The sequence below is a fragment of the Leucoraja erinacea genome, chromosome 4, assembly GCF_028641065.1.
Source record: "Leucoraja erinacea ecotype New England chromosome 4, Leri_hhj_1, whole genome shotgun sequence".
NCBI lineage: Eukaryota > Metazoa > Chordata > Chondrichthyes > Rajiformes > Rajidae > Leucoraja > Leucoraja erinaceus.
This window is the reverse complement of record NC_073380.1, coordinates 16,309,365-16,336,224: the sequence shown is the minus strand read 5'-3', so window position 1 is coordinate 16,336,224 and position 26,860 is coordinate 16,309,365. Positions and strand designations below refer to the sequence as shown.

The following is a 26,860-nucleotide window of genomic DNA, read 5'->3' as shown; positions in this document are numbered from 1 at the left end:
TGGGACATATCCACCGCAATGGCCTTCAAGAGCCTCAGCACCACCTCCTTCAAACTGTCTTAGCATATTTTTGCTGACCATCTGACCACACTGATCTCACTGTCCTCCTCGGTGAATACTTGAATAAAGTAAAGTTGTTTATTACTGCCTCCCTGACATCCTCCAACTCCAAGCATAGATTCCTGTCTTCATCTTTGAGCAGTGCTACCTTCTACCTGGTCATGTCTTGTCTTTAACATATGTATAAATAGCCTTGTGATTTTAATCCGACTCGCCAATGACATTTTGTTGCCCCTTTTTGGCCCTTCTAATCGCCTTCTTTTCTACTCACTTACATTCCTCATGTCTGATGCCAACTTCTTAAACTTGACATGTGCTTCTTTTTTTTAACATGTTGAAAATCCAGCGGTGACCAGAAAGGCGCCACAACTCTTTGGGTGACTACTCACAATCATATAGGCTTTGCCCTAGGACATGCCACGACATTGTACCTTGTTCTGGTCGCCGCTGGATTTTCAATATGTTGAACATTTTCGGCGACCTGTAATGACCTATGACGGGTGCTGGTAGTCACCAAAAAAGTCAGGTAAGTGGGACAGGCCCATTAGTGATGCTTTACCCACTCCCTTGTAGGGCCCTGTACATATTGCCCAATCCTGAACACATTTGACGAATTCCACCCCTTTAAAACTCTTGGCACTCTGGCAGTCCTAGAGAATATTGGGAAAGTTTAAATCCACTACCATGACAACCCTAACGATACGAAGCTCATATATGTCTTGTGGCATGATTCTCCTGCTCTATGTAGGAATTCAGGCACATGTCTTGGGTCTCCAGCAATCCCATATCATTGTGTTATACAGCCCTTGAGCCCAAACATCCCTGCTGACCAAGATATCTCTCTGGGCCATTTGCCTGTGATTGGTCCATATCCTTCTAAACGTTCCATGGATAGACAGAAAATGCTGGAGTAACTCAGCGGGACAGGCAGCATCTATGGGGAGAAGGAATGGGGGAGGTTTCTTCAGACTGAGAGTCACGGGAAAGGGAAATGAGAGATGTCGACGATGATGTAGAGAGATATAGAAACATAGAAGCATTAATAAAAAAGGTGCAGGAGTAGGCCATTCGGCCCTTTGAGTCAGCACCGCCATTCAATATGATCATGGCTGATTGTCCAGAATCAGTACCCCGTTCCTGCTTTTTCCCCATATCCCTTGATTCCCTTAGCCCTAAGAGCTGAATCTAACTCTTGGAAACATCCAGTGAATTAGCCTCCACTGCCTTCGGTGGCAGAGAATTACACAGATTCACAACTCTCTGGGTGAAAAATAAATGAAAGAATTAAAGATGTGTAAAAAAGTAACAATGATAAAAGGGCCTGTCCCACTTGGCCATCATTCGCGCGCCATTTACGAGACCTGCTAACGTGTGGGTCGCGTGAGGGTAGCGCATGGGTAGCGCGGGACGGGTGCATGGAGTGGCGTGGGGGAGTGTGGACTCCGTCCTGAACAAAATCTTCGCGCACCACTGGCCTGTCGTGTAACTGACGGCCAAAGTGGGACAGGCCCAAGACCCTGGCGCGGCACAACGTCTCATCTCCAACAGCAGCAGAAGCCGGCAAACGGTCGCCGAGCTCAGCCTGAGGCTCACGGCCATTGAGGATCCGGATCCGCCCCCACTCCTACTCCCAGAGCGGGGCCAAGACAATTGGAGATAGACATAAAATGCTGGAGTAACTCAGCGGGAGCGGCAGCATCACTGGAGAGAAGCAATGGGTGATGTTTCAGGTAGAAACCTAAATGTTACCCATTCCTTCCAATGCAGAGATGCTGCCTGTCTCGCTGAGTTACTCCAGACTGAAGAAGAGTCTCGACCCGAAACATCATCCATTCCTTCTCTCCAGAGATGCTGTCGTTCCCGCTGATTTACTCCAGCATTTTGTGTCTATCTTCAAATGACGTCACGCGCTCCAGACGGCTGTGCGGACGCATGATGACGTGCGCGACCGTTGGGCGTCAGTCAAGATACAAGATACAAGATACATTTAATTGTCATTTGGACCCCTTGAGGTCCAAACGAAATGCCGTTTCTGCAGCCATACATTACAAACAAATAGACCCAAGGCACAACATAATTAACATAAACATCCATCACATTGCTGTGATGGAAGGCCAAATAAACTTATCTCTCCACTGCACTCTCCCCCCCCCCGATGTCAGAGTCAAAGTCAAAGCCCTCGGCTGGCGATGGCGATTGTCCCGCGGCCATTAAAGCCACGCCGGGTGGTGCGAGGTCGCACACCGGGTCTTGCTGTTAGAGCCCCCGGCGTGCGCTCGCAGAGTCCCGCGGCCATTCCAAGCCGCGCGGGGCAGTGATGTAGGCCCCGCTCCAGGAGCTCTTCAACCCTGCAACTCGGGCGGGGGAAGTCGCCGTTGCGAGAGCCCTGAAAAGCGGTCTCCCTCCAGGGACCCGCGGGCTCCCGGTGCCGCCGTCCACAGACCTGCCGTTGGAGCCTCCGACTCTCCGGTCGGGCCGCAGCAGCAGCAGCAGCAGCGCTCCTCCACCGCTCCACCCGCTCCGGACTCGGCCAGCCCCGCGACGGCGACGGTGAGTCGTCGGCACCAGAGTCCCCGGTCTCTTCCTGTTGGAGGCCGCTCCTCGTTGCGGCCCCAACGATAACGGAGACCCGACGAGAAAAGGTCGGGTCTCCCGTGCAGGGAGAGATTTTAAAAGTTTCCCCCTCCCTCCCTCCCACCCCACCCCCCCACACACACACACCAACAAAAAATAACAAAAACTACATAAAAACATAGACAAAAAATAATAAAACGCGGACAGACTGCAGAGGCCACTGCTGACGAGAGTCGCGCCGCCCACTGAATCTGCAGCGGCCTGTCGCGTAAATGATGGCCAAGTGGGACAGGCCCTTAAAGGAAACAGGTCATTGTTAGCTATAGCTAGGTGAGAACAAAAAGCTGGTGTAACTTGGGTGGGGAGATGGAATGCAGGGGTTACTTGAAGTTAGAGAAATCATATTCATACCCCTGGGTTGTAAGCCACCCAAGCGAAATATGAGCTTCTGTTCCTCCAACTCACTCTAACAATGGAGGAGGCCTAGGATAGAAAGTTCAGTGTGGGAATTAAAGTGTTTAGCAACAGGAAGGTCAGCTAGGTCGAGGCAGACTGAGCGAAGGTGTTCAGCAAAACGATCGCCCATTCTACGTTTGGTCTCGTGATGTATAAGTGTCCACATCTTGAACAACGGATACAGTAAATGAAGTCGGAGGAGATGCAAGTGAACCTCTGCCTAAACTGAAAATACTTTTGGGGTCCATGGATAGAGTTGAGGGAGGAGGTATTGGGATAGGTGATAGCAGGGGAAGGTACCTGGGGAGGGCGTGGTTTGGGTCCATTTCCATGGACCGGTCTAAAATGTAGTTATATTGCCTCCACAACATCCTCTGGTAACTCGTTCCACAAACTCACCACAGGCTTTGTAATAATGTTGCCCCTATAACCCTTTTAAATCTATCCCCTCACATATCAAACCCAGCCCTTTAGCTTCAGACTCACTTGCCCTGGGAAAAAGGCTGTAACTTTCCACCCTATCTGTAGGAGCCACTCATGCTTAGACTAGTTACTGTTAGCATCTTATTATTTTGTCTAGATATTTCTAACAGTATTATTTTGAACGCTTGGGGGTGGGTTTTTGAAACGTAGATGCATGTTATATATATCATACCAGGGGTGTGTGGTCAGATTAGACAAGTAGGCACGGGAGAGAATACAGTTCTTACCAGATCAGATGGTAAGAACAAAAAGCTACAATTTGTATAAGAATAAAGAGGATCTGGTATATTCATTTTTTTGTCTGTACAACTACTTCAATAAAGAATCAATTAAACTGAAAATAACGACTGGAGGATCCGTTTCTTTTTATCGTCTGCGTACGATCTACCTGCCTGTGTAGTAATGGCAACGGAAAGTTGGACATTGGAAAAGTTTGAAATTGCCTTTACACTATCTATGGTCCTCAGTATTTTATATATCTCAATAGTCATCTGTTATGTGCAGGGGGAGTGTCTAGCTGTGGCTCCTAATTGCCCGTATTACACATTTGGAATGGTGGGTGGGTTCACTGAGAACATTGTGAACACGGCTCACCCTAAATTATTGGCCACACAGGCAAAAATGCAATGGCCAGCCACCAGGTGAAGCAGACAGTGCAGTCAGATAATGCAGGAGTCCCATACGGCTATTAGTCATACGAGCTAAGTTAGGCCATTGAGTTTACTCCACCATTCGATTATGGCTGATCTCTTTTTCCCTCTCAATCCTATTCTCCCGCCTTCTTCCCATAAGCCATATAACAATTACAGCACAGAAACAGGCCATCTCGGCCCTTCTAGTCCGTCCCGAACACTTACTCTCACCCAGTCCCATCTACCTGCATTCTGACCATAACTCTCCATTCCTTTCCCGTCCATATACCTATCCAATTTATTTTTGAATGATAAAATCGAACCTGCCTCCACCACTTCCACTGGAAGCTCATTCCACACAGCTACCACTCTCTGAGTAAAGAAGATCCCCCTCATGTTACCCCTAAACTTTTGTCCCTTAATTCTTTGATAAACTTTGATACCCTTACTAATCAAGATCCTATCAATCTCCGCTTTAAAAATACCAAATGCCTTGGCCTCCACTGCCGTCTGTGGCAATTAATTCCACAGATTCACAACCCCCTAGCTAAAGAAATTCCTCCTCATGTCCATTCTAAAGGTCCGTCCTTTTATTCTGAGGCTGTGCCATGTGGTTCCAGACTCTCCCATTACTGGAAACATCCTTTCACTGTCCCCTCTATCGAGGCCTTCGATAATCCGATAGGTTTCAATGAGATCAATGCTCATCAAACGAGTACTGGCCCAGAGCCTTCAAATGCTTTGCACATATTAACCCAAGCATTCCCAGATCATTCGTATTAACCTCCTCTTCAAACCCAGCACATCCTTAATCAGATATGGGGCCGGAAAATGCTCACAATATGGCCGCACCAGTGCCTTAAAACCACAGCATTGCCACCTTGTTTTTATAATCTAGTCCCCTCGGAAAGCATTGCATTTGCCTTCCTTATTGCCAACTCAACCTGTCAATTAATCTTTTGGGAATTGTGTAACACTCCCAAATCTCTCTGCAACTCTGATTTCTGAATACTCTCTCCATTTAGAAAGTAGGCTATGCTTTTATTCCTTCTACCAAAGTGCATGACCATACACTTGACTATGCTGTATTGCATTTGCCACTTCTTTTGCCAAAAGTCATCAATTTCATCATCGAGGTCATTAGCATATAACATGCAAAGGACCCAATGTGGACCACAGTGGGACACCATTAGTCACTGACTGTCAACCAGAAAAGGCCCCCCATATTCCCACCTTGCCTCTTATACCATGGGCTCCTATCTTGTTTAGCAGTCTCACGTGTGACACCTTAGCAAAGGTCTTCCCAAAATCCAAGTAAACAACATCCACCAACTCTCATTTGTCTATCCTGCTCATAAATTCCTCAAAAAACTATAACAGATTTATCAGACAGGATCTCCTCTTAATGAAACCGTGTTGGCTTTGGCCTATTTTATCAAGTGCTTCCAATTACCCCAAAACCTCATCCCTAATAATGGACTCTAATATTTTACCAACTCCAGAAGTCTGACTAACCAGCCTATACTTTCATTTTTTTTTCCTCATTCCCTTCTGAAGCACTGGAGTTACATTTGTGATTTTCCAGTCCTTTGAAATCATTCCACACTCCAGTGATTCTTGAAAGATCATCACTAAGTCATCCAAAATCTCAAAAGCAACCTATTTCAGAACCCTGGGTTGTAATGTCTCTGGTCCAGGTGAGTTATCCACTTGCAGCTTACCAAGCACCTTCTCCTCAGTAATAGCAGCTGCACTCACTTCAGTCCCGACTATCAAAATTCTGGCATATTGTTGATGTCTTCCATGTTGAAGACTGAAGCAAAAAAACCTTATTCAGTTCATCTGCCATTTCTTTGTTCCCCATTATTACTTCTCCAGTGTCATTTTCCAGTACTTGTCTTTTTACACTTTATTATCTGAAAAAGCTTTTGATAGCCTACCTTCATATTTGATCTTTTTTCTCTTTATTGCTTTTTTAGTTGCCTTCTGTGGTTTTTAAATGCTTCCCAATTCTCTAGCATCCCACTAATCTTCGCCATGCCAGAATCTATCACTTCTTTTATTGCTTTTCTGCTATCTTTGAATTCTTTTGTCAGCCATAGTGGCCTCATTCTCCCCAAAGTATGTTAGACAATAGGTGCAGGAGTAGGCCATTCCGTTATCTTTAAGAGCCCTATCCAGCTCCTCTTTGAAAGTGTCCAGAGAACCAACCTCCACCGCCCTCTGAGGCAGCAAGTTCCACAGACTCACAACTCTGAGTGAAAAAGTGTTTCCTCATCTCCATTCCAAATAAATTATCCTTTATTCTTAAACAGTGGCCCCAGGTTCTGGACTCCCCCAACATCGGGCTCCTTCCTCTATGGGATGAAAAGATCCTGCATCTTATGAATTACTCTGAGAAACTCCTAGTATTGCTGCTATGGTCCCTCTTCAATCAACTTAAACCAGCTCCTCACTCATGCCTCTGTAGTTACGTTTACTCAACAGTAATACCGATTCACCCAATTTCAGTTTCTCCCTCTCGAACTGCAGGTTGAATTCTACCATATTATAATCATTGCCTCTTAGGGGTTCCTTCACAAACAATTGGTCGCCAAATTATAGGAAGGATGTCAACAAAATAGAGAGAGTACAGAGGAGATTTACTAGAATGTTGCCTGGGTTTCAACAACTAAGTTACAGAGATAGGTTGAATAAGTTAGGTCTTTATTCTCTGGAGCGCAGAAGGTTAAGGGGGGACCTGATAGAGGTCTTTAAAATGATGAGAGGGATAGACAGAGTTGATGTGGACAAGCTTTTCCCTTTGAGAATAGGGAAGATTCAAACAAGAGGACATGACTTCAGAATTAAGGGACAGAAGTTTAGGGGTAATATGAGGGGGAACTTCTTTACGCAGAGAGTGGTAGCAGTGTGGAATGAGCTCCCAGTGGAAGTGGTGGAGGCAGGTTCATTGGTATCATTTAAAAATAAATTGGATAGGCATATGGATGGGAAGGGAATGGAGGGTTATGGTACGAGTGCAGGCAGGTGGGACTAAGGGGAAACAAATTTGTTCGGCATGGACTTGTAGGGCCGAGATGGCCTGTTTCCGTGCTGTAATTGTTATATGGTTATATGGTTATAAGCTCCCTAATCAAGTCTGGTTCATTGAACAACACCACATCTACAATTGTCTTTTCCCTCGTGTACTCGACTATGTGTTGTTCTAAGAAGCCATCTCATAGGCATTCCACAAATTCCTTCCCTTGGGATCCAGTACCAACCTGCTGGATGGAAAACATGGATAGGAAAGGTTTAGAGGGATATGGTTCAAAGGCAGGCAGCTGCGACTAGTGTAGGTGGGGTACCTTGGTCGATCTGGGCCGAAGGGCCTGCTTCTGCGCTGTCTGACTCTACGACTCTTTAACCAGATTTACCCAGTCTACAAACAGTACATATTGAAATCCCCCATGATGACTGTAACAATATCTCTTTTACATGCCTTTTCTATTTCCTGATGTAATTTGTGTTCAACCTGCTACTACTTGGAGGCCCGTATTTAACTCCTAGCAGGGTCTTTTTACCCGTTCAATTTCTTAACTCTACCCACAAGGTTTCTACATCTTCTCATCCTATATTGTTTCTTACAATCTATTTCATTCCTTACCAGCAGAGCCACCTGAACCCCTCTGCTCACCCGCCTGTCTTTTCGATAGGATGTATATGTGTGAATATTCAGCTCCCAGTTCTGGAAGTGGCGGCGCTGTTAACAACTGCGGCTCACCTGCAGTCTTTACTTTTTTTCTGTAGTTTTTTTTGTCTTGTTTTGGTTAAGTTTTAGTTTGTTGGGTTGTGTTGGGGGGGGGGGGGTGAAACATGTTCTCTGTCTCTTCCTTCGGGGGAATGCGACTTTTTCGTGTTGTATCCCCCTTCTCTGCCTCCGTCTGCGCTGAGGCCTAATGGCAGAGCTGGCGGCTTCCAGCCTGCGACTGACCCCGAGGCTCCAGAGGCAGAGCCAGCCAGGACTCACCAACGAGAGGCTGGACATCTTCGGGACTGAGGCAGAAGTGGCCCGACTTGCTGGTGCGGCGTTATGGCTTTCCCCACGGCGGCCTGGAGCTGATGCAGCGGGGCTCGGAGCTGAGACTGCGGGACCCGGAGCTGGGGCAGTGGCCTGGAGCTGGGACGGCTGCCCGGAGCTGGGGCAGCGGCCCGGAGCAGAGACTGCGGGACTCGGAGCTGGGGTGGCGGCCCGGAGCGGAGACTGCGGGACCCGGAGCTGGGGCGGCAGCCTGGAGCTGGGGCAGCTGCCCGGAGCTGATGCTGCGGCGGGCCATCTCGGAGCGGAGACAGCGTTCCGGCTTTCGGCGGCGGCGACATCACCACGGAGGTCCGCTGGACTGGATCGATTGCCTCAGCGCAGAGGGAGAACAAGGAGGGAAGAGACGGTGACTAAGACTTTGCCTCCATCACAGTGAGGATGTGCTTGATGAACTCACTGTGGTGGATGGTTAATTTGTGTTTATTGTATGTTTTGTTTTTATTGGTTCTGTGTATGACTGCAGGCAACATAATTTTGTTCAGACCGAAAGGTCTGAATGACAATAAAGGAATCTAATTCTAATTCTAATTCTGATCCTCTTTCAGCCACGACTCTGTGATGCCCACAGTGTTGTGCCTGACAATTTCAAATTGCACTATATGCAGCTTTCGGGACTGTCGATCCTTGCGATAGGGAATTGTTTCTATTTGCCCGACTATAGTGTCGCCAATTACAACTACCCCGCTTTGGGATGGCTCCCTGATCCACAGTGCGGTGGTTAGGTTGCTCATCCTTCCCACAGCCCCCACTGTCGTCTGCATGGGGAGCAAGACTCAGACTTGTTGGACAAGCTCAACGGCTGAGGCTGCTCCGAAACGTTTAAGAAATATTTACACAGGTACATGGATAGAATACGTTTAGAGGGATATCGGCCAAACACAGACCGGTGGGACTAGTACAGATGGAAAATGTTTGGTCGGTGTGGGCTAGTTGGGCCAATGGGGCCTGTATCCACGCTATATGTCTCTATGTCAGGCAGCATCTTTTTACGGCGTTATGGTTACGGCGGCAGGCGCGGGCACACCGCGACGCCCTGTGTCTCCCTTTCAAGGGAGATGCTAAAAATGCATTTCGTTGTCTCTGTACTGTACACTGACAATGACAATAAATTGAATCATTTCATTTTTTTTTTCATCTCTGGAGATCATGGATAGGTCTCGTTTCAGGTCGAGACCCTTCTTCAGACTGCACACAGGCACAGAACACAGGCATAAATTACATTGTTAAATAAGGAATCATTGCGCAGTTCATCGCCAATCTCATTTCTGACCTGATGATGAATCAATGGTTGTTCTAGAAATGTATTTTAAAATTCCCCCAAACTACAAATTCTATTTCTATAATTGGACAAACCTGATAATTGTGAACAGTGACCAACATCTATGATCGTGGTGGGCGGTGGGTGGGGTGGGAGGAATTCTGAAGGGAGTGTGGGTCAGACAAATCCTGGCAAGTGATAGCTGAGCACAGGTGAGGGGATTTTGATGGTTTAGTTTAGTTTATTATTGACATGTGTACCGAGGTGCAGTGAAAAGCTTCTTGTAGTGTCCTATTTAATCAGCGAAAAGGCTAAACATAATTATAATCTAGTTGGCCATAGCTACAGATACAGGATTAGGGAATAACGTTTAATGCAAGGTAAAGTTCAGTAAAGACTGATTAAAGACAGTTCAAAGGACTCCCAATGAGGTAAATGGGAGGTCAGGACCGCTCTCCAGTTGGTGATAGGATGGTTCAGATGCCTGATAACAACTGGGAAGAAACTGTCCCTGAATCTGGAGGTATCCTTTTTCAAATTTCTGTACCTCTTGCTTGATGGGAGAGGGAGAAAAGGGAGTGACCAGGGTGAGACTGGTCCTGGATTATGTTGGTGGCCTTGCCAAGGCAGCATGAAGTGAAGATGAAGTCAATGGAAGGGAGGTTAGTTTGCGTGATGGTTTGGGATACATCCACAACTCTCTGCAATTTCTTGCGGTCTTGGATAGACCTGTTCCCAAATCATGCTGTGATGCATCTCAATAAAACGTTTCTGTAGGAGTTGGTATTGGTTGTTGTGGAGACATGCCAAACTTCCTAAGCCTTCTAAGGAAGTAGAGGCATTGGTGTGCTTTCTTGGCTGTTGCTTTGATATGGTTGGTCCAGGACAAATTGCTGGTAATATTTATTCCGAAGAGCTTGAAGCTTTCAACCATCTCTTCTTCGGTGCCGTCAATGTATACAGGGTTATGTGTACTGCTTCACCTCCTGAAGTCAATCACTATCTCCTTCGTCTTGCTGTTATTGAGGGAAAGGTCGTTGTCTTGGCACCTGGTTATAAGGTTCTCAGTCTCCTTCCTATACTCCATCTCATCATTATTTGATAGCAGTTCCATTTAGGTAGTGTAATCTGCTAATTCGTAGGTACACAAAAATGCTGGAGAAACTCAGCGGGTGCAGCAGCATCTATGGAGCGAAGGAGATAGGCAACGTTTCGGCCCAGAACCCTTACACTGATTGGATTGGTATTTGGCTGCATAGTCATGAGTGTGTAAGGAGTAAAGAAGGGGACTGAGAATGCATCGTTGCGGGGCACCAGTATTGAGGATTATCATTGAGAATGATTTGTCCCCTATCCTCACTGATTGTAGTCTGTTGGTCAGGAAATCGCTGATCCAGTTGCAGAGGTGAGTGCTGACTCAGAGTACCACGTGTTTGGAGATGTCCTTGGATGGAACAAAAAACTAAAAGATTGCATGGTAGGCTGGATTTAATGTGTTCCATAACCAGCCTGTCAAAGCACTTCATGATGGTGGATGTCAAGGCCACTGGGAGGTAGTCATTAAGGCATAGATCTTGTTTTTCTTCAGCACCGGGATGATAGTGGCCTTCTTGAAATACGTGGGTACCTCAGAACAGTCGGGAGAGATTAAAGATATCCGTGAACACAACCGCTAGCGGGTCCGCGCAATTCTTAAGGACGCGGCCAGGTGCTCCATCCAGGTCAGTTGCTTTCCATGGGTTCACCCTCAGGAAGGCTGGTCTAACTTCTGCACAGTGGCCCTGGAAAAAGGCACACTAGAGGCTGATGGGACAGATGGTCAAAACAAATATAGAATGGGAGGAAAGGAGGGTTATCAAGGAGAGCCGCACCATCATGTTGCGTTAAGGGGATAGATGGTAAGAAGGCTTTCAAAAGTGATACAGCAAGACGGCAAGTACAGCATGTTTCTGTTAGGTGTAAGAGTAAGGCTGACAAGATTAGGGAATTTCAAAATGTTGAAGCACTGGTCAGGAAAGAGGAGACACATGTCACAATGAGGCAGGCAGAATCAAATTGATCCCTTCACGAGTATAGGAAATGTAGGAGTACGCTTAAGAAAGCAATCATCCGGGCAAAAGGCAAGGTAAAGGATATTTGCAAGAGATTCAGGTAAATTAAGAGTAAAAGGCTGGCTAGTAAAAGAATAGGTCCCCTTAACGGTCAGCATGGTCATCTTTGTTTAGAACCACAAGAGATATTAAATGAATACTTCTCATCTGATTTAACTGAGGAAAAATAAATCATGGAACTAAGGAATTGAGGCTTGGGAGCTATGATGTCTCAGATCCAAGACGAATTATCAATGAGGAGGTATTAACGGTTGTAAAACACATTGTGGCGGATAAAACCCCAAGGCCTCACAAAGTAGATTTATGGGCCTGTCCCACTTAGGAGATTTTTCAGGCGACTGCGGGCGACTGTCAGGTCGCCAGTAGTCGCCTGAATAACCGGCGACTGGAATGGCGACTGTCAGAGTGGAACGCACACACATTGCTTCCTTCACCAGTCTGTTATGCATGCGGGGGACAGGGCAAGCGGGGGGAGCGCTGTCTGAATGTGAAAAGTCAATGTGAAACAGACACACACCGCAATGACCAGGACGTTTAGCTCTGTAATTCAGACGGTGAAAACACAGTATACGGGAAGGGTCATGTAAGTCCTTTAAAAGAGGGGGGGGGGGGGGGAGAGGGGGATGGGGGTGAGGGGGGAGGGGGGGGGGGGGGGGGGGGGGAGAGAGAGGGGAGAGGAGAGGGGAGGAGGAGAGGGGGGGAACAAATGGGGAGAAGGGGGGAGACCTTACCGGTCGGTTATCCTTGGTTCAGAAAACTAATGCTTACGTTTTTTTCCAAATGAGCCAATGAAATTCACCAGTCAGCACTGGCGAAAACCTACAAGAACCTTCGACCTCCTGGCAACCCACCCATGGCACGAGAATTCTCGATACTCTCCATGGCGGCTTCATTCTGGTCACCGCTAATTTTTCAACGTTGAAAAATTTGCGCCGACCATAATGAGGCCGCGACTAGTTCCCAGAATGCTGGGAACTCCTCACGACCATGAAGGCGACTCCCCCGCAACCATCTGCGGACATGTGGCAACTATGTGGCGACTGCATTGTTGCCAGCAGTCGCTTATGTGGGACAGGTCCATTAAGCTACTCAAGATACGGTGAATAGCTTTGTTTTGCATGCTATCCCAACAGATCAGACAAACCATGCATAAATACGATCGTTAAACTCAAATACAACAGAATGCACAAAATACTGGAGTAACTCAACAGGTCAGGCAGCATCTCTGGAGAACATGGATAGGTGACTCTTAGGGTCGAGACCCTTCCTCAGACTGATTGCAGGGTGGTGGGAATGAAAGCTTGGAACCCAAAATTCCTCTGCATATCAATACTGTTAAGGCTCTTGTCAATAATTGTATATTTTCCTGTTACATTCAGCGTCCCAAATTGCAACACCTCAAAAGTGTTCGGATTAAACGCCATCTGTCATTTCTCTGCCCACTTCTGAAACTGACCTATATCCCCCTGTATACTTAGACAACCTTCCTCATTCTTCGCAATTTCGCCAATATTGGTGTTGTCGGCAAACTTACCAACCAACCCAATTACATTTATGTCTAAGTTGTTTCAATTAATTTTGTTAAAATATATATTTTTTTTAAGTTTGAAAATATGCTACAGAACTCAGTAAGAGGAAAATATTCTAATTTAATACACGGTCACAGCTCCAAGCTGCTTTGTCAGCCTTAATCCTTTAATGCTTGCTCTCAATGTCCAGCGTATCACGTGCACTTCTTAATCAACAATATCTGTATATACAGCTACTGTATGTTCTCATTCAGTTTGTGTTTTTCATACACATTCTCACTTTGAATTTCACCCGAGCCATTTAACAAAATAGGTTGGAATGTGAAAACTTCAATGAAAGATTCTATTGTGCACACGCAATATCATCACGCTGAAAAAAATAGTTAAGAAATCAATATGCTGAAGATTGTTCTTTAAATCAGACAATCCAGCCCCTTTCTTTTACAATGATATTTAAATTTGCACCAGTGTACTTCAGTTAATGAAGATCCTGGACAATTGTCACCCCCTAGATAATATATCCTTCTTTCCCCCTAGTATTAATGAATGATGATTTTTACGACATCTAGCCTCCTTCATTGGGACCAATAGTCAACCACAAATCCCTCAAATCCAATACATTCATGCCTTTCAAATCCGTTACAAGATATTGGACCATTCCGTATTGTTCAAATTATTTGCAAATATAATCACAAAGTCAATAACAAAACAATGTTTGAAATGCTAAATCTTTTCACTTAGCTTGTAAATCCACCTAGATAATAACTGCTTAGATTTTTCCTCATGACTTATGTCTCCAGCATTTTGACAGCACGGAGTATTTTTGGAGGTGGAATTCTTCAAATAATAGGCGAATAACCATATTTGTTCAAATTATCAATTTTGTGCAGATAACTCTATTCTTAACCATTTCATTTGCAGACAAAATATAGGTTCCACAATTAATATTTTCTAATATTATATATTTTAAATTGTGGTAAAATACATTTAATATTGCAATTAAATCACATCATTTAAAAAATTTTATCCAGAAAAAAAATGTCTATCTCCAGCAGTCATTAATTTATCTGACAAATAAACAAAGAAAAGCCACCAGGCAGATCAGATGATGTCGATTTTTATCTTGCTGCTCAATTATTAGTACGACAGATATTTTAGGCAGATTTGGTCATTGTTTTCAGAATAAAACATGAAATAAACTAATCAATTAACATTTAATAAAAATAAAATAAACCTTGAAGAAAGGAAAATTGTAGTCACACAGCTTTCCTTCGTACAATTATACCACGACCCCAGCTTTATTTCTCAATACTACTCACCATCACTCATTTGCACCCTTTTGCAATCGCTGCCGGTTTTAGAATGAAACGCCAAGTCTGATCCTGATGCAGCTCTGTGACAATAGATGGCCGTGCCACTATCTCCAGTGCACCACAAATATAAGCAAAACACTGTGATCTAATCCAAACTGCAGCTTCACACTGCAATAGCTAACAGCTGTCGAACCAGTTCAGAATAAGAGTCTCTGTTCACGGGGTTTTATATAAAAGCCTCCTCATGTTTCGACAGAAATACCTGATATTACATTGGCTCCAAATGACCCATTTGGCACAGACAAAGATTTACCAGGCTGCTGAAAAACAGTTTCACACGGCTACGTAGAACACCACGTACTAAGCTCCAAAATTCTTCTCATTGGTCACAAGCTTCCAGTATAAAGCCTCTTAAGAGATTCACCGCATAGACACATGTTCAGTAATCACAATCTCTGTCCTCACTACAAACGTCCTCTGTAATCACACTGTCACGTGGGTCATGGGATAACTGCTCATCTGCATAATAGTTAGCATTATATTTGCATGACCTGCAGATTTATACTCAATATTAACTGAACTTTCTGAACCATTCAAAGTTTTGTTTTCCGTCGGCTCAAAGAAATGATAGTACCTTAAACCACTTCATAGTAAACTGAAAGAAAACAAAGCCAAAGGCTACATAATATTTGACACACATTGATTCTCTCACAGCAACACAAGGTGAGAGCAGACAAGGTGCATTGATCATGCAATGCGATCTTTTATCAAAGATTTCACATCGGGCAGCTGAGCAAGAACAGAGAATATCATAAACACGAAACAAATGCAAATTAGCAGTAAGCTATCAAGAAAGGACCCTGTGGTTGTATTCACCGTGTCAGAAAGCTCCTTGAACAAATATTTATCCTGAAGCCAGAGCAGGAAAAAGACATTAATAACATGGAAAAAAAATCCACACAAATTAACAAATGATCCTGAAGATGGCTCTGATCAGAGCAAAGGGGTGGGGAGGGCGAGGGGAGCAGAGCGGGTAACCTGGTGAGCAGTGGTGTTGTAACTTAGGATTGATAGATACATGGAAACAGGCCCTTTGGCCCACCGAGTCCACACCGCCAGCCATCACTTGTACACTAGTTCTATCCCGCTCTCACCAGGGAGAATTTTTTACAGAAGCCAATTAACCTGCCAAACCCGCACATCTTTAGAATGTGGGAGGAAACTGGAGCACCCAGAGAAAACCCATGCGGCCACAGGAAGACCATACAAACTCAGCACAAACGGCACCCGTTGTCAGGATCGAACCTGAGTCTCTGGAGCTGTAAGGCAGCCACTCTACCACTGCCCCACTGTGCCGCCCTTGATAGTGAGTGGTGAGGAATTCATTAGTTAGGAGAACAGCCAAGAGCTTATGTGGATGAGAGAGAGAGAGACACTAGAATAGTCAGTTGCTTCCCTTGTGCCAGGGTTAGTGATGTCTTGGATCAGGTACACAAGGGAGAGCGAGAAGATCAACCATGATCATATTGAATGTCGGTGCAGGCTCGAAGGGCCGAATGGCCTGCTCCTGCACCTATTTTCTATGTTTCTATGTTTCTATGTTTAAGAGCCAGAGCCAGTTGGCACAAATAATATAGTAGGAACAGGGATGCAAAGTAAGTTTAGGGAGTTAGGCAGAGGTTAAAAAGCCGAACTTCTAGGCTCATAACCAGGGCATTGCTCCCTGCACCGAGTGCTAACAAGGGGTAGAAATAGGAGATGATTGGTGAATCGGTGGCTAAAGTGATGCTGCCGTGGAGGGGGAGGGGGTGGATTTTAGGACTTGGATCATTGGGATTACCTCTGGACCAGGTGGACCTCTGTGAGAAAAGTGGGTTGAACCTAACCTTGAAGGGGAAAATGATCCGTGCAGGAGATTTGTTCACACTACTCGGTATGGTTTAAAATAATCTGCCAGGTTGTGGCGCAGGTAGAGGGTGAGCATGGTCACAGGGTTGCAGGTGGGAATACTGCAGCCCTGTGACTCGGGCGTGTAGGGTAAATTAAACAAATCCGGTCAGCAAAAAAGACGGGCACAGACTAGTAGTCGGGAGGAAATGTGTGGCTAGTAGGCTAAAATGGTCTTTATTTTTCTGCCTCTTGGACAACAAAAACTGGGCCACTTGGACAACAAAAACTGTCAGGCCGTTATTCATCGATTACAGCTCGGCATTTAATACAATCATCCCCTCTAACCTGGTTACCAAGCTCTCAGATCTGGGTCTCTACACATCCTTCTGCACTGGATCCTCGACTTCCTCATTCACAGACCACAGTCAGTTCGTATTGGTGGAAATGTGTCAGCCTCGATAACAATCAGCACGGGAGCACCTCAAGGCTGCGTGCTCAGCCCCCTGCTGTACTTACTCTATACTCATGACTGCGTAGCCGGTCATAGTGTGAACTCCATCATCAAGTTCGCTGACGATACCACTGTTGTGGGACGTATCACTGATGGCGATGAGTCAGAGTACAGAAGTGAGATCGACCGACTGACTGACCAAATGGTGCCAGCACAATAACCTGGCTCTCAACACCAGCAAAACTAAGGAACTGATTGTGGACTTTGGAAGGGGTAGGATGGGGACCCACTGTCCCGTTTATATCAATGGGTCGATGGTGGAAAGGGTCAAGAGCTTCAAATTCCTGGGCGTGCATATCTCTGAAGATCTTTCCTGGTCCGAGAACACTGATGCAATCATAAAGAAAGCACATTAGCGCTTCTACTTCCTGAGAAGATTACGGAGAGTCGGTATGTCAAGGAGGACTCTCTCTAACTTCTACAGGTGCACAGTAGAGAGCATGCTGACCGGTTGCATCGTGGCTTGGTTCGGAAACTTGAGCGCCCTGGAGCGGAAAAGACTACAAAAAGTAGTAAACACTGCCCAGTCCATCACCAACTCTGACCTCCCTTCCATCAAGGGGATCTATCACAGTCAATGCCTCAAAAAAGGCTGGCAGCATCATCAAGAACCCACACCACACCATTCACTCATCTCCCCACTACCTTCAGGTAGAAGGTACAGGAGCCTGAAGACTGCAACGACTAGGTTCAGGAATAGCTACTTCCCCACAGCCATCAGGCTATTAAACTTGGCTCGGACAAAACTGTGAACATTAATAGCCCATAATCTGTTTAATTGCACTTTATCAGTTTATTTATTCATGTGTGTATATATTAATACAATGGTATATGGACACAATGATCTGTTCTGTATTCGTGCCTACTATGTTCTGGTGTGCTAAAGCAAAACAAGAATGTCATTGTCCTATCAGGGACACATGACAATAAACTCTCTTGAACTCTCGAGGTCACGGGGAGAACGTACAAACTCTGTACAGACAAGCACCCGTAGTCAAGATCAAACTCGGGTTCTCTGGCGCTGTGTGACAGTAGCTTTACCACTATGCCACCGTGCCACCCAATAGTTTTGAGGCCAAGAATGAATCAGCTTTGTCATTACTGATGTACAGAGCAGGCTCGTGGGGCTGAATTGCATGCTGCTGCTCCTGATTCTCACAGGAGTTTAAGGGAGGCGGGTGAAATAAGAGCTGCCTATAAATTTTATTATTGATGGCTTCTTTATGGCTTCTTTTGTACAAATTAATTGATTAAGGCCAGAAAGTATAAATGGCGTGAATGACCAGTTCAGGGCCTCACCCAGCAGCTGTGTTCCGTATTTCCCGGCAATGAAGACGCTATTTTTTACCCAAAATAAGGCACGAAAATTTACCTGCCTCCTGGAGGTCGAAGTTTAGGTTGTTAGCCAAGAAATATAGACTTGGCTATCCCTCAGTACAGCAACATTAAGAACGATGTTGCTGTACTGGGGGATAGCCAAGTCTATCCCTCAGTACAGCAACATCAAGAACGATGTTGCTGTACTGGGGGATAGCCAAGTCTATCCCTCATTGCTGGCAGCTGATGGGAAGCGGTTGTAAAATGGGAAGCGGTTGTAAAAGGGCAGCGCTGCTGGGGGGGGGGGGGGGGGGGGGGGGGGGGGGGGGGGGGGGAAGAGTTCCTTTCACAGCGTGTGGGGAGTCTGGCCCAGGTTAGCACAGGCAGGAGCATTGAGAAGGAGGAGCTCAAGGATCATGCCAACAACTCACTCACCGCTGCCAAGGTGCTCCGGGCGCGGAGCCACTGCATTGTGGCCGGGGAGGGAAGTAGCTCAGGTGGCTACGAGCGTCCGCTTTTCCTTAAATTCCGACTGCCGCCGGGAGCAGGACATGGCCTCACTTGCTGCGCTGGGTGACACTGCATGGCATTCACTACCCAGTCCGTGTCTTTCAATGTAGACCGGACAGTTAGGGGACCAGCTCAAGAGCAAAGCTCATAGAGTGGAGCGGGTCAACGGGCAATGGATAACAGGACAGCAGGCGGTGGAGCTTACACCTGTGTCAGCGCGATCAAGGGACCAACTGAGGTTACTCGCGCTGACACAGGAGATCCTGGATATACATATATGTATTAATATGTACATCCACCGACACTGGATATACATACATGTATGAATATGTACATCCAGGAGCCAAGACTTCCTGTTGGTGGCACACAATCATACAGTCTTATAATTCCTTGAGATGTGTTGAAAAATATGGAACTTCAATTTCCTAACAAAAAGCATATTTTGCGAAACTGACAAAACAGTCAAATAATATTCTGGTTCATTAGACTGCAAGACTTATCAAGCATGGTGAAATGATCACCAGGAAATGCAATGGGAACCTGCATGTTTCCTTCTCTGGCTGAGCATTTAAAGTTACTAAATTGACTCTAATCCTATAAAAATGTGCTGCCAAAGGAATTTTACGAATACTGAAAGATTAGGGAGATATGACAAATAGATGGTTGAAAAAAGAAATAAACCAATAGCGAGAACACATGTCCAGTTAATTCATCTCCTTTAGATGCATCAGGTTTGAGACCTTTACGGGTGTATATTTAAATTGTATAGGTGATCATTATTATTATGAATTTGTAAGAATATTACAACATAATAAAATTTTGTTTCCATGGCTCTGGTCCCTTCAATAGAAGTATTCCTCAAAAGTTAGAATTCTTTTGTGATGTATTTACCATACATTTATAAAAAACTTTATTTTTTCACACAAATCCCACCATACTATGTACTAACAAATGTACATTGACTGATGTCAAGATTTTGGGGCTTATTGCAAATAAAATGGAATGGAAAGGGCAAATGATCACAAACCACAATGATATGTGAAAATTCCTGATACAATAATTTGCAGGTTCATTTGATGTTAAAATAGGCTTTGGTGTATCAAACATTTCAGAAATATGCCATGTTTCTGTTTGAATACCTCTTACACATTCCACAATGCAAAGATTTTGGGAGCATCAGTTGGTAGAGTTTTACCAGGGAGGTGTGGACAGAATGGTCCTTTGATGAAAAGGTTTGGGAAGGGGAAGATCCCACAGATATGAGGGATAGAATACAAAAACAGGGATGCAAGCTGCTGGTCAGGCTGCATTTGGAGTACTGTGGGCAATTTTGGGCACCATATCCGAGGAAGGATGTGCTTCCCCTGGATAGGGTCCAGAGGAGATTTACAAGAATGATCCCAGGAATGAGTGGGTTAACATATGATGAGCGTTTGGCGGCACTGGACTTGTTCTCGCTGGAGTTTAGAAGAATGAGGGGGGGACCTCATTGTAACGTACCAAATAGTGAAAGGCTTGGATAGAGTGGGTGTGGAGAGGATGTTTCCACAAGTGGGAGAGTCAAGGACCGGAGGTCATAGCCTTAGAGTTAAAGGATGTTTCTTTAGGAAGATGAGAAGGAATTTCTTTAGTCAGAGGGTGCTAAATCTGTGGAATTCTTTGCCACAGAAGGTTGTGGAGGCCAAGTTAATGGATATTTTTTCCAGCAGCATTAGATTCTTGATTAGTATGGGTTTCAGGGATTATAGGGAGAAGGCAGGAGAAGGCATGATTGAATGGCAGAGTAGACTTGATGGGACGAATAGCCTAATTCTGCTCCCATCACTTATGACCTTATGATCCCACAGGAGGATTGTGGAAATCATGGAGGATCCATTGAATATACAATACAGGTGGGGCACCCTTGTTTTGTTCTAGCTGAAAGACTGGGTGAGTGTACATATTGGCAAAGCAGTTGTGAATTTTGGTAGACAGACATTTATGATAATTACTATATAAAAAATATCTGAAAAGTACTGGAATGGAAAGATGTTATCAGAGCAGAAACCAGAGAAATGGAATGGAAAATCTACAGGAACGAGGATGGGACTCAGTGACAGGGAGGTTATAATTGATATGGGTGGAAACCTACTGAATCTAAGCAGCCATTGTAAGGACATGGGCATAATATCTCAATATCCAAGTGCTATGTTTGAGGGTAAGCGTAGAGGCTTTGACGCACGAGGGGCTATGGTGAGGAGGCTGAATAAGGTAAGGTCTGGTTTACTTTTTGTGACTTTTCCTTGGGTTTTAGTGCAGAGAATATATCAGTTAGGGCACTGGTATGCTTCTCCTGCCAGATGTGGGAAATTAAGGAAACTTCCAGTATCCTTGAGGTTTACACCTGTGTTAACTGCATCCAGCTGTAGCTCCTGACTGACCGAGTGAGGAAACTGGAGCTGCGGCTGAACAACTTTCGGATTGCCCGGGAGAGTGAGAGTTAAAGTGAGTTATAGTCCGGTGGTCACATTTAAGGAGCAGACAGAAGGTAGATTCCAGCAAAGGGAATAGGCAGAGAGTGCAGGAACCCCCTGTAGCCATTTACTTCCAAAACAAGTATACCCTTTTGGATACTGTTGAGGGGGGGGGGATGACCATTCAGGAGAAAGCAACAACAGCAGTCAGGTCTGTACCACCAGGCCTGGCACTGAGGTACAGTGCGTTAGGATGGTAACATAGGCCTAAAGTGATTTAAAAGAATACTGTGTAGGAAGGAACTGCAGATGCTGGTTTAAACCGGAGATAGACACAAGAAGCTGGAGTAACTCAGCGGGACAGACAGTATCTTTGGGGAAAAAGGAGTAGGTGACGTTTCGTGTCGAGACCCATCTTTACACTGAGAGTCAGGGGAAAGGGAAATGAGAGATATAGACAGTGAAGTAGAGATATAAAACAAATGAATGCAAGATATGCAAAAAAGTCACGATGATAAAGGAAACAGGCCATTGTTAGCTGTGGGCTAGGTGGAAAACGAGTTACAGACAATGAGACTCAACAAGACAACTTTGAAGCTAGTATGACGGGTGGGGGAGGGTTGGAGAGAGGGGGGGATGCAAGGGTTACTTGAAGTTAGAAAAATAAATATTTTTACTGCTGGGCTGTAAGCTGCCCAAGCAAAATATGAGATGTTGTTTCTCCATTTTGCATTAGGCCTCACTCTGGCAATGGAGGAGGCCCAGGGCAGAAAGGTGAGTGTGGGAATGGGAAGGGGAATTAAAGTGTTTGGCGACTGGGAGATCAGGTAGGTCCAGGCGGACAGAGTGAAGACTCATTAGTTAGGGGGTTAGACAGGAGATTCTGTGGCAGCAAATGGGATTGCAAGATGGTGTGTTGCCTCCCTGGTGCCAGAGGTCAAGATGTCGCGGAGCTGCTGAAGAACATTCTCAAGTGGGGGGAGGGGGTGGGTTGGTGAGCAGCCGCATTGTTGTGCAAAATGGCATAAAAGAGATAGGTAGGAAAAGGGATCTTCTCTTGCAGAGAGAGTACAAAGTGTTCAGCAAAAGGTTAAAAAGCAGGAACTCGTGAGTGGTAATCTACAGATTACCTCCAGGGCCACGTGCTAGTGAGGGTAGGGACGGGGAGATAGAACAGGTGAATGCATGGGAAATTGGTGCAGGGGGCAGCGAGTCAGATTTTTGGACCATTGAGATTTCTCCTGGGGCATAGGTGACCTATATAAAAGGGGCAGGTTGCACCTGAATGGGAAGAGGATCAATATCCTGGTTGACAGCACCAGCAAATTTAGAGCACCACACTAAGTTCATTGTCATGCAGTGTAGGATGTAAATGTGATAGACATAATAGGCATAAATAAGTCTTTTTGTAGCTGGGAAAGCAGAACGAGTGATGTGCAATGGTGACTAATGCTGGTCCCTCACCTTTCCACAATTTATCTAAATGACTTGGATGAACACTCTGAAAGCCTGTTTCTCTAATTTATCTGGTGCTGTGCATTTATAATGCCTTGAGTCAATACTGAACTCTTGTGTGTACACAAAAAAGCTGGAGAAACTCAGCGGGTGCAGCAGCATCTATGGAGCGAAGGAAATATGCAACGTTTTGGGCCGAAACCTTCTTCTTGTGTTATCTGTGTGGAATGTGTACATTCTCCGTGTTATCGTGTGGGTTCTGATTTCTTCCCACATCCCAAAGATATCGTGCAATATGGGGTGATGGGGGGGGGGGGGAGGGGGAGGGGGGGGAGGGGGGGGGGGGGGGGGGGGGGGGGGGGGGGGGGGGGGGGGCGGGTGGGGGAGCGGGGGGGGGGATGGAGGGCGGGAGGGTGGGGAATTCTTCCCACATCCCAAGATATCCTTGTATGTACTTCTTGTAAGTTAGCTCTATTTCTTCCCACATCCAGAGAAGAATTGAAGGTAGGGGGGGGGGGGGGGGGGGGGGGGGGGGGGGGGGGACATTGGGGGGGGGGGGAGGGGTATAGACAAAAGGGGGGGAGGGGGGGGGGGGGGGAGGGGGGATGTTGGGGGGGGGGGGGGGGGGTGGGGATTGGGGGGACGTGATTGAGACTAGATTACAAGGGCTATGTTAGGCAAATTAGGCTAATCTGAGTACTCAATGTATGCAGACACAATCTGAGTACTCAATGTATGCAGACACAATCTCTGTCATTAGGAGAAAATAAAAAATAAGCTAAATAAAGGGATTTTAAAATTTGACAAATGGAGAATAATGTGGAAAATGTGAACTGTCCCACCTGCCTGCGGTTACAGGCAAAATTACCAGACTAGTGGCAGGAAGTTAGACACAAAAAGCTGGAGTAACTCAGCGGATCAGACATAATCTCGGACAGGATGGCAGTACTGGGAGGAGGTTTATACTGCTTATTGAGCTGGCAATGAGAGAAAAAAAAAGCCAAGGCAAAGTTGCCTTTGTGCAAAAAAATAAAGTGTCAGAGAAATTCTGCAGGTCAGGCAGCATCTGTTGAAGGTACGGTCACCACATGCTAAGAGAGGGGGTCCCTTTTCTTGACTGATGTAGTCTGGGAGAGAGTGGGAAGAGAAGTTGAATAAAAGAGTTGGGAATGGGAGTGGGGCAATTGAGGCAAAGCGCAGCAAGTGATAAGTGAATACAGGTGAGAGAGGGTGATTAGTAAATTGCTGGAGTTAGTGACAAATGCGATAGATGAAAAGGAGACAAAAAGAGTCTCAAATACAAGAGGAGCAGAGAAAGTAAAGCCAGAGGGAGGCATATGGGTGGAAGGGGATGAAGGGGAGATAAACAGGATGTGGAGGATAAAGGGAAATGGGGGTCTCGGGGACATGAGGGGTGGGAGAATTAACACTGGAGGAAGAGAATGAAACAGGGTGACTGGGGTGGTCAGAGAAATATGGCTACACCAGAGTGGGGTGGGATGAGGTGGGAAAAGGCGTGGAGGGGATAGGTGGGGTATTACTTGAAATTGAAGAAATCAATGTTCATATTTATGTTCACCTGCGGTCACGGTGGCGCAGCAGCAGAGTTGCTGCCTTACAGCGAATACAACGCCAGAGACCCGACTTCGATCCTGACTACAGGTGCTGTCTGCACGGAGTTTGTACATTCTCCCCGTGACCTGTGTGGGTTTTCTCCAAGATGTTCGGTTTCCTCCCACACTCCAAAGATGTACAGGTATGTAGGTTAATTGGCTTGGTAAATGTAGACATTGTCCCTTGTGTGTGTAGGATAGTGTTAATGTGTGGGGATCACTGGTCGGCGCAGACCCGGTGGGCTGAAGGGCCTGTTTCCACCCTGTATCTTTAAACAAAGCAAAACTAAACTACACTTTCCACCCTGCACTAGCAGCATCTTGCTCTGTTATCTCTGACACCTCTCTCCCCTTTCTTGACGTCTTTGTCTACATCACAGGGGGCAGATAGATCGACTGATGTCTACTACAAACCTACCGACTCCCACATATGATCTGCACTACACTTCCTCCCTCCCTGCCTCTTGCAAAGACCATATCACTTATTCTCAATACCTCTGTATCCGCCACATCTGCTCCTAACATGATGCTTTCCATTCTAGGACATTCAAGGTGTCCTTGTTCTTTAGTAAAGATAGACACAAAATGCTGGAGTAACTCAGCGGGTCAGGCTGTATCTCTGGAGAAAAATAATAGGCGTTGCTTTCGGACTGCCTTTAGGAAACGTGGCTTCTCGCCTGATGTCATAGATGGATCCCTCACCCACATCTCCTCTGTATCGCTTAGTTTTACTGTTCTTTTTTATAACTCATGTTTCACTGGGTATCTAAATGTTATTAGTTGTTTAAGTTATGACATCAGATGGAAGCTGCATATCAAATCTCGTTGCACCTATATGCACAATAAAATATAATATTATTATTATTATTCTGCTCACGCTCTACCTTTCCCCAGACAGAAGGATAGACTTCACCTGGTTACACCCCACCAGCCTCTGCTTCCAACGCAGCACCCTCCAATGCATCTGTCACCTCCAACGTGAAGCTATCACCAGTCACACCTCCCCATCCCCTCTCCTTTCCGCCCTCTGCCGAGACTGCTCCCTCTGCAACTCCGTGGTTCATTCATCTTTTCCCAGCCCAACCACCCCCTCCACAGGTCCCTTCCCCTGCAACCGCAGAAGATGTAACACCTGGTCCTCCACCTCCTCCCTCAGCTCCATCTAGACAACGCAGCAACCTATCCAGGTTAAACCTATCCATGAGGTTCATATGCACCTTGTCCAACCTAATTAAGTTCATATCAAACCTAATGTTCATCCGGTGGTCCCAATGTGGTCTCCTGTACATCGGCAAAATCTAGCATAGACTCAGTGACTTGTTTCGAGGCCTGCAGGATCTCCCGGTTGCTATCCATTTTCCCATTCCCATAACATTTTTTCTATCCTAGGCCACCTCCATTGCCAGAGTGAGGCCATACGCAAACTGGAGAAACAACTCATGTTTTGCTTGGGTAGCTTACAATCCAGCTATAGGAACATTGAATTCTCCCATTTTAGATATCTACATAACCCTTCCCCTCTTCCTTCTTCCCCCATATGACCCCATCCCCCCCTGTGGCTCACCTACACTTGCAGGTATTTCTGTCCTCCAGAGATGCTGCGTGACCCGCTGAGTTACTACAGTTTTTTTGTATCTTTCTTTGGTTTAAACCAGCATCTGCAGTTTCTTCCTACATATCACAACATGAACTGTCACTTTATTTATTTTCTCCAGAGATGGTGCCTGACCCACTGAGTTATTCCAGCATTTTGTATCTATCTACAATCAGAATTGGACTAGATTGTGTGTGGTCTTGTACAAAGTATTTCATTGGTCATAAGGAGATGAATCATATTATAGCATAGTCCTTTAATGAGATCCTAACCTATTTTTTAAATTGTTTTCAATTTTTCATCCTGCATTTGAAGCATTAAGACTCCATTTCAAAGTGTCCATCCATCTCAGCATTCCAAACTTGTTAAATCTTATAACTCAATTTGGTTTATTTTCTGGATATAGAATTAATTGGAATAAAAGTGAGATTATGCTAATAACGGAACCTAAGTTATACATATTGCAACAGTCACCTTTCAGAATAGTAAATGAAAAATTTAATTACCTTGGAATTTATGTGACCAAGAAATATACTTCTTTATTTAAATCAATTTTTTTGCCTCTTCTTAATAAACTGCATAAGAATATTCAATACTGGAAAACACTACTCATTTCAATGCTCGGCAGAATTAATGCTATAAAAATGATTTTCCTTCCGCAATTGCCATACCTTTTTCAATCAATTCCTATATACATCCCCAAAACATTTTTTTTTTTTTTAAAGTTGACTCTATAGTGACAAGTTTTATTTGGAATTATAAGAACCATAGAATAAGTAAAAAACACTTATGCAAATCTAAGACCAAAGGAGGATTAGTCTTACCAAATGTTTTTATTTTACTTTTGGGCAGTCAATGTCAAAAATATGAACTTTTGGTTGGAAGATATGGATCAACAACCAGACTGGTTAAAGATGGAAAAGAAAGACTGTCTGCCTTTTGAAATTGGTCCGATTCTGTTAGCTCCCACAAAATCGAATAAAAAAAATCTATAGTGAAAACCCTATAATATATAGTGGT

At 45.3% G+C, this 26,860-nt stretch overlaps 1 protein-coding gene across 26 annotated transcripts in view; it reads right to left on the bottom strand.

Annotated features, from left to right (window-relative positions):
• Positions 1-26,860, bottom strand: part of clasp2 (cytoplasmic linker associated protein 2) — a 322,540-nt gene that overhangs the window by 207,701 nt on the left and 87,979 nt on the right. The window contains exon 1 of one of the 26 annotated variants that reach the window (XM_055633790.1): positions 14,504-14,918. The exons of the other annotated variants lie outside the window; for them this stretch is intronic. Coding sequence (XP_055489765.1) covers positions 14,504-14,513 — 10 coding nt within the window. The 5' untranslated portion in view covers positions 14,514-14,918. Of the gene's footprint in view, positions 1-14,503; positions 14,919-26,860 lie in introns of those variants that run through there. 26 annotated transcript variants of the gene reach the window in all.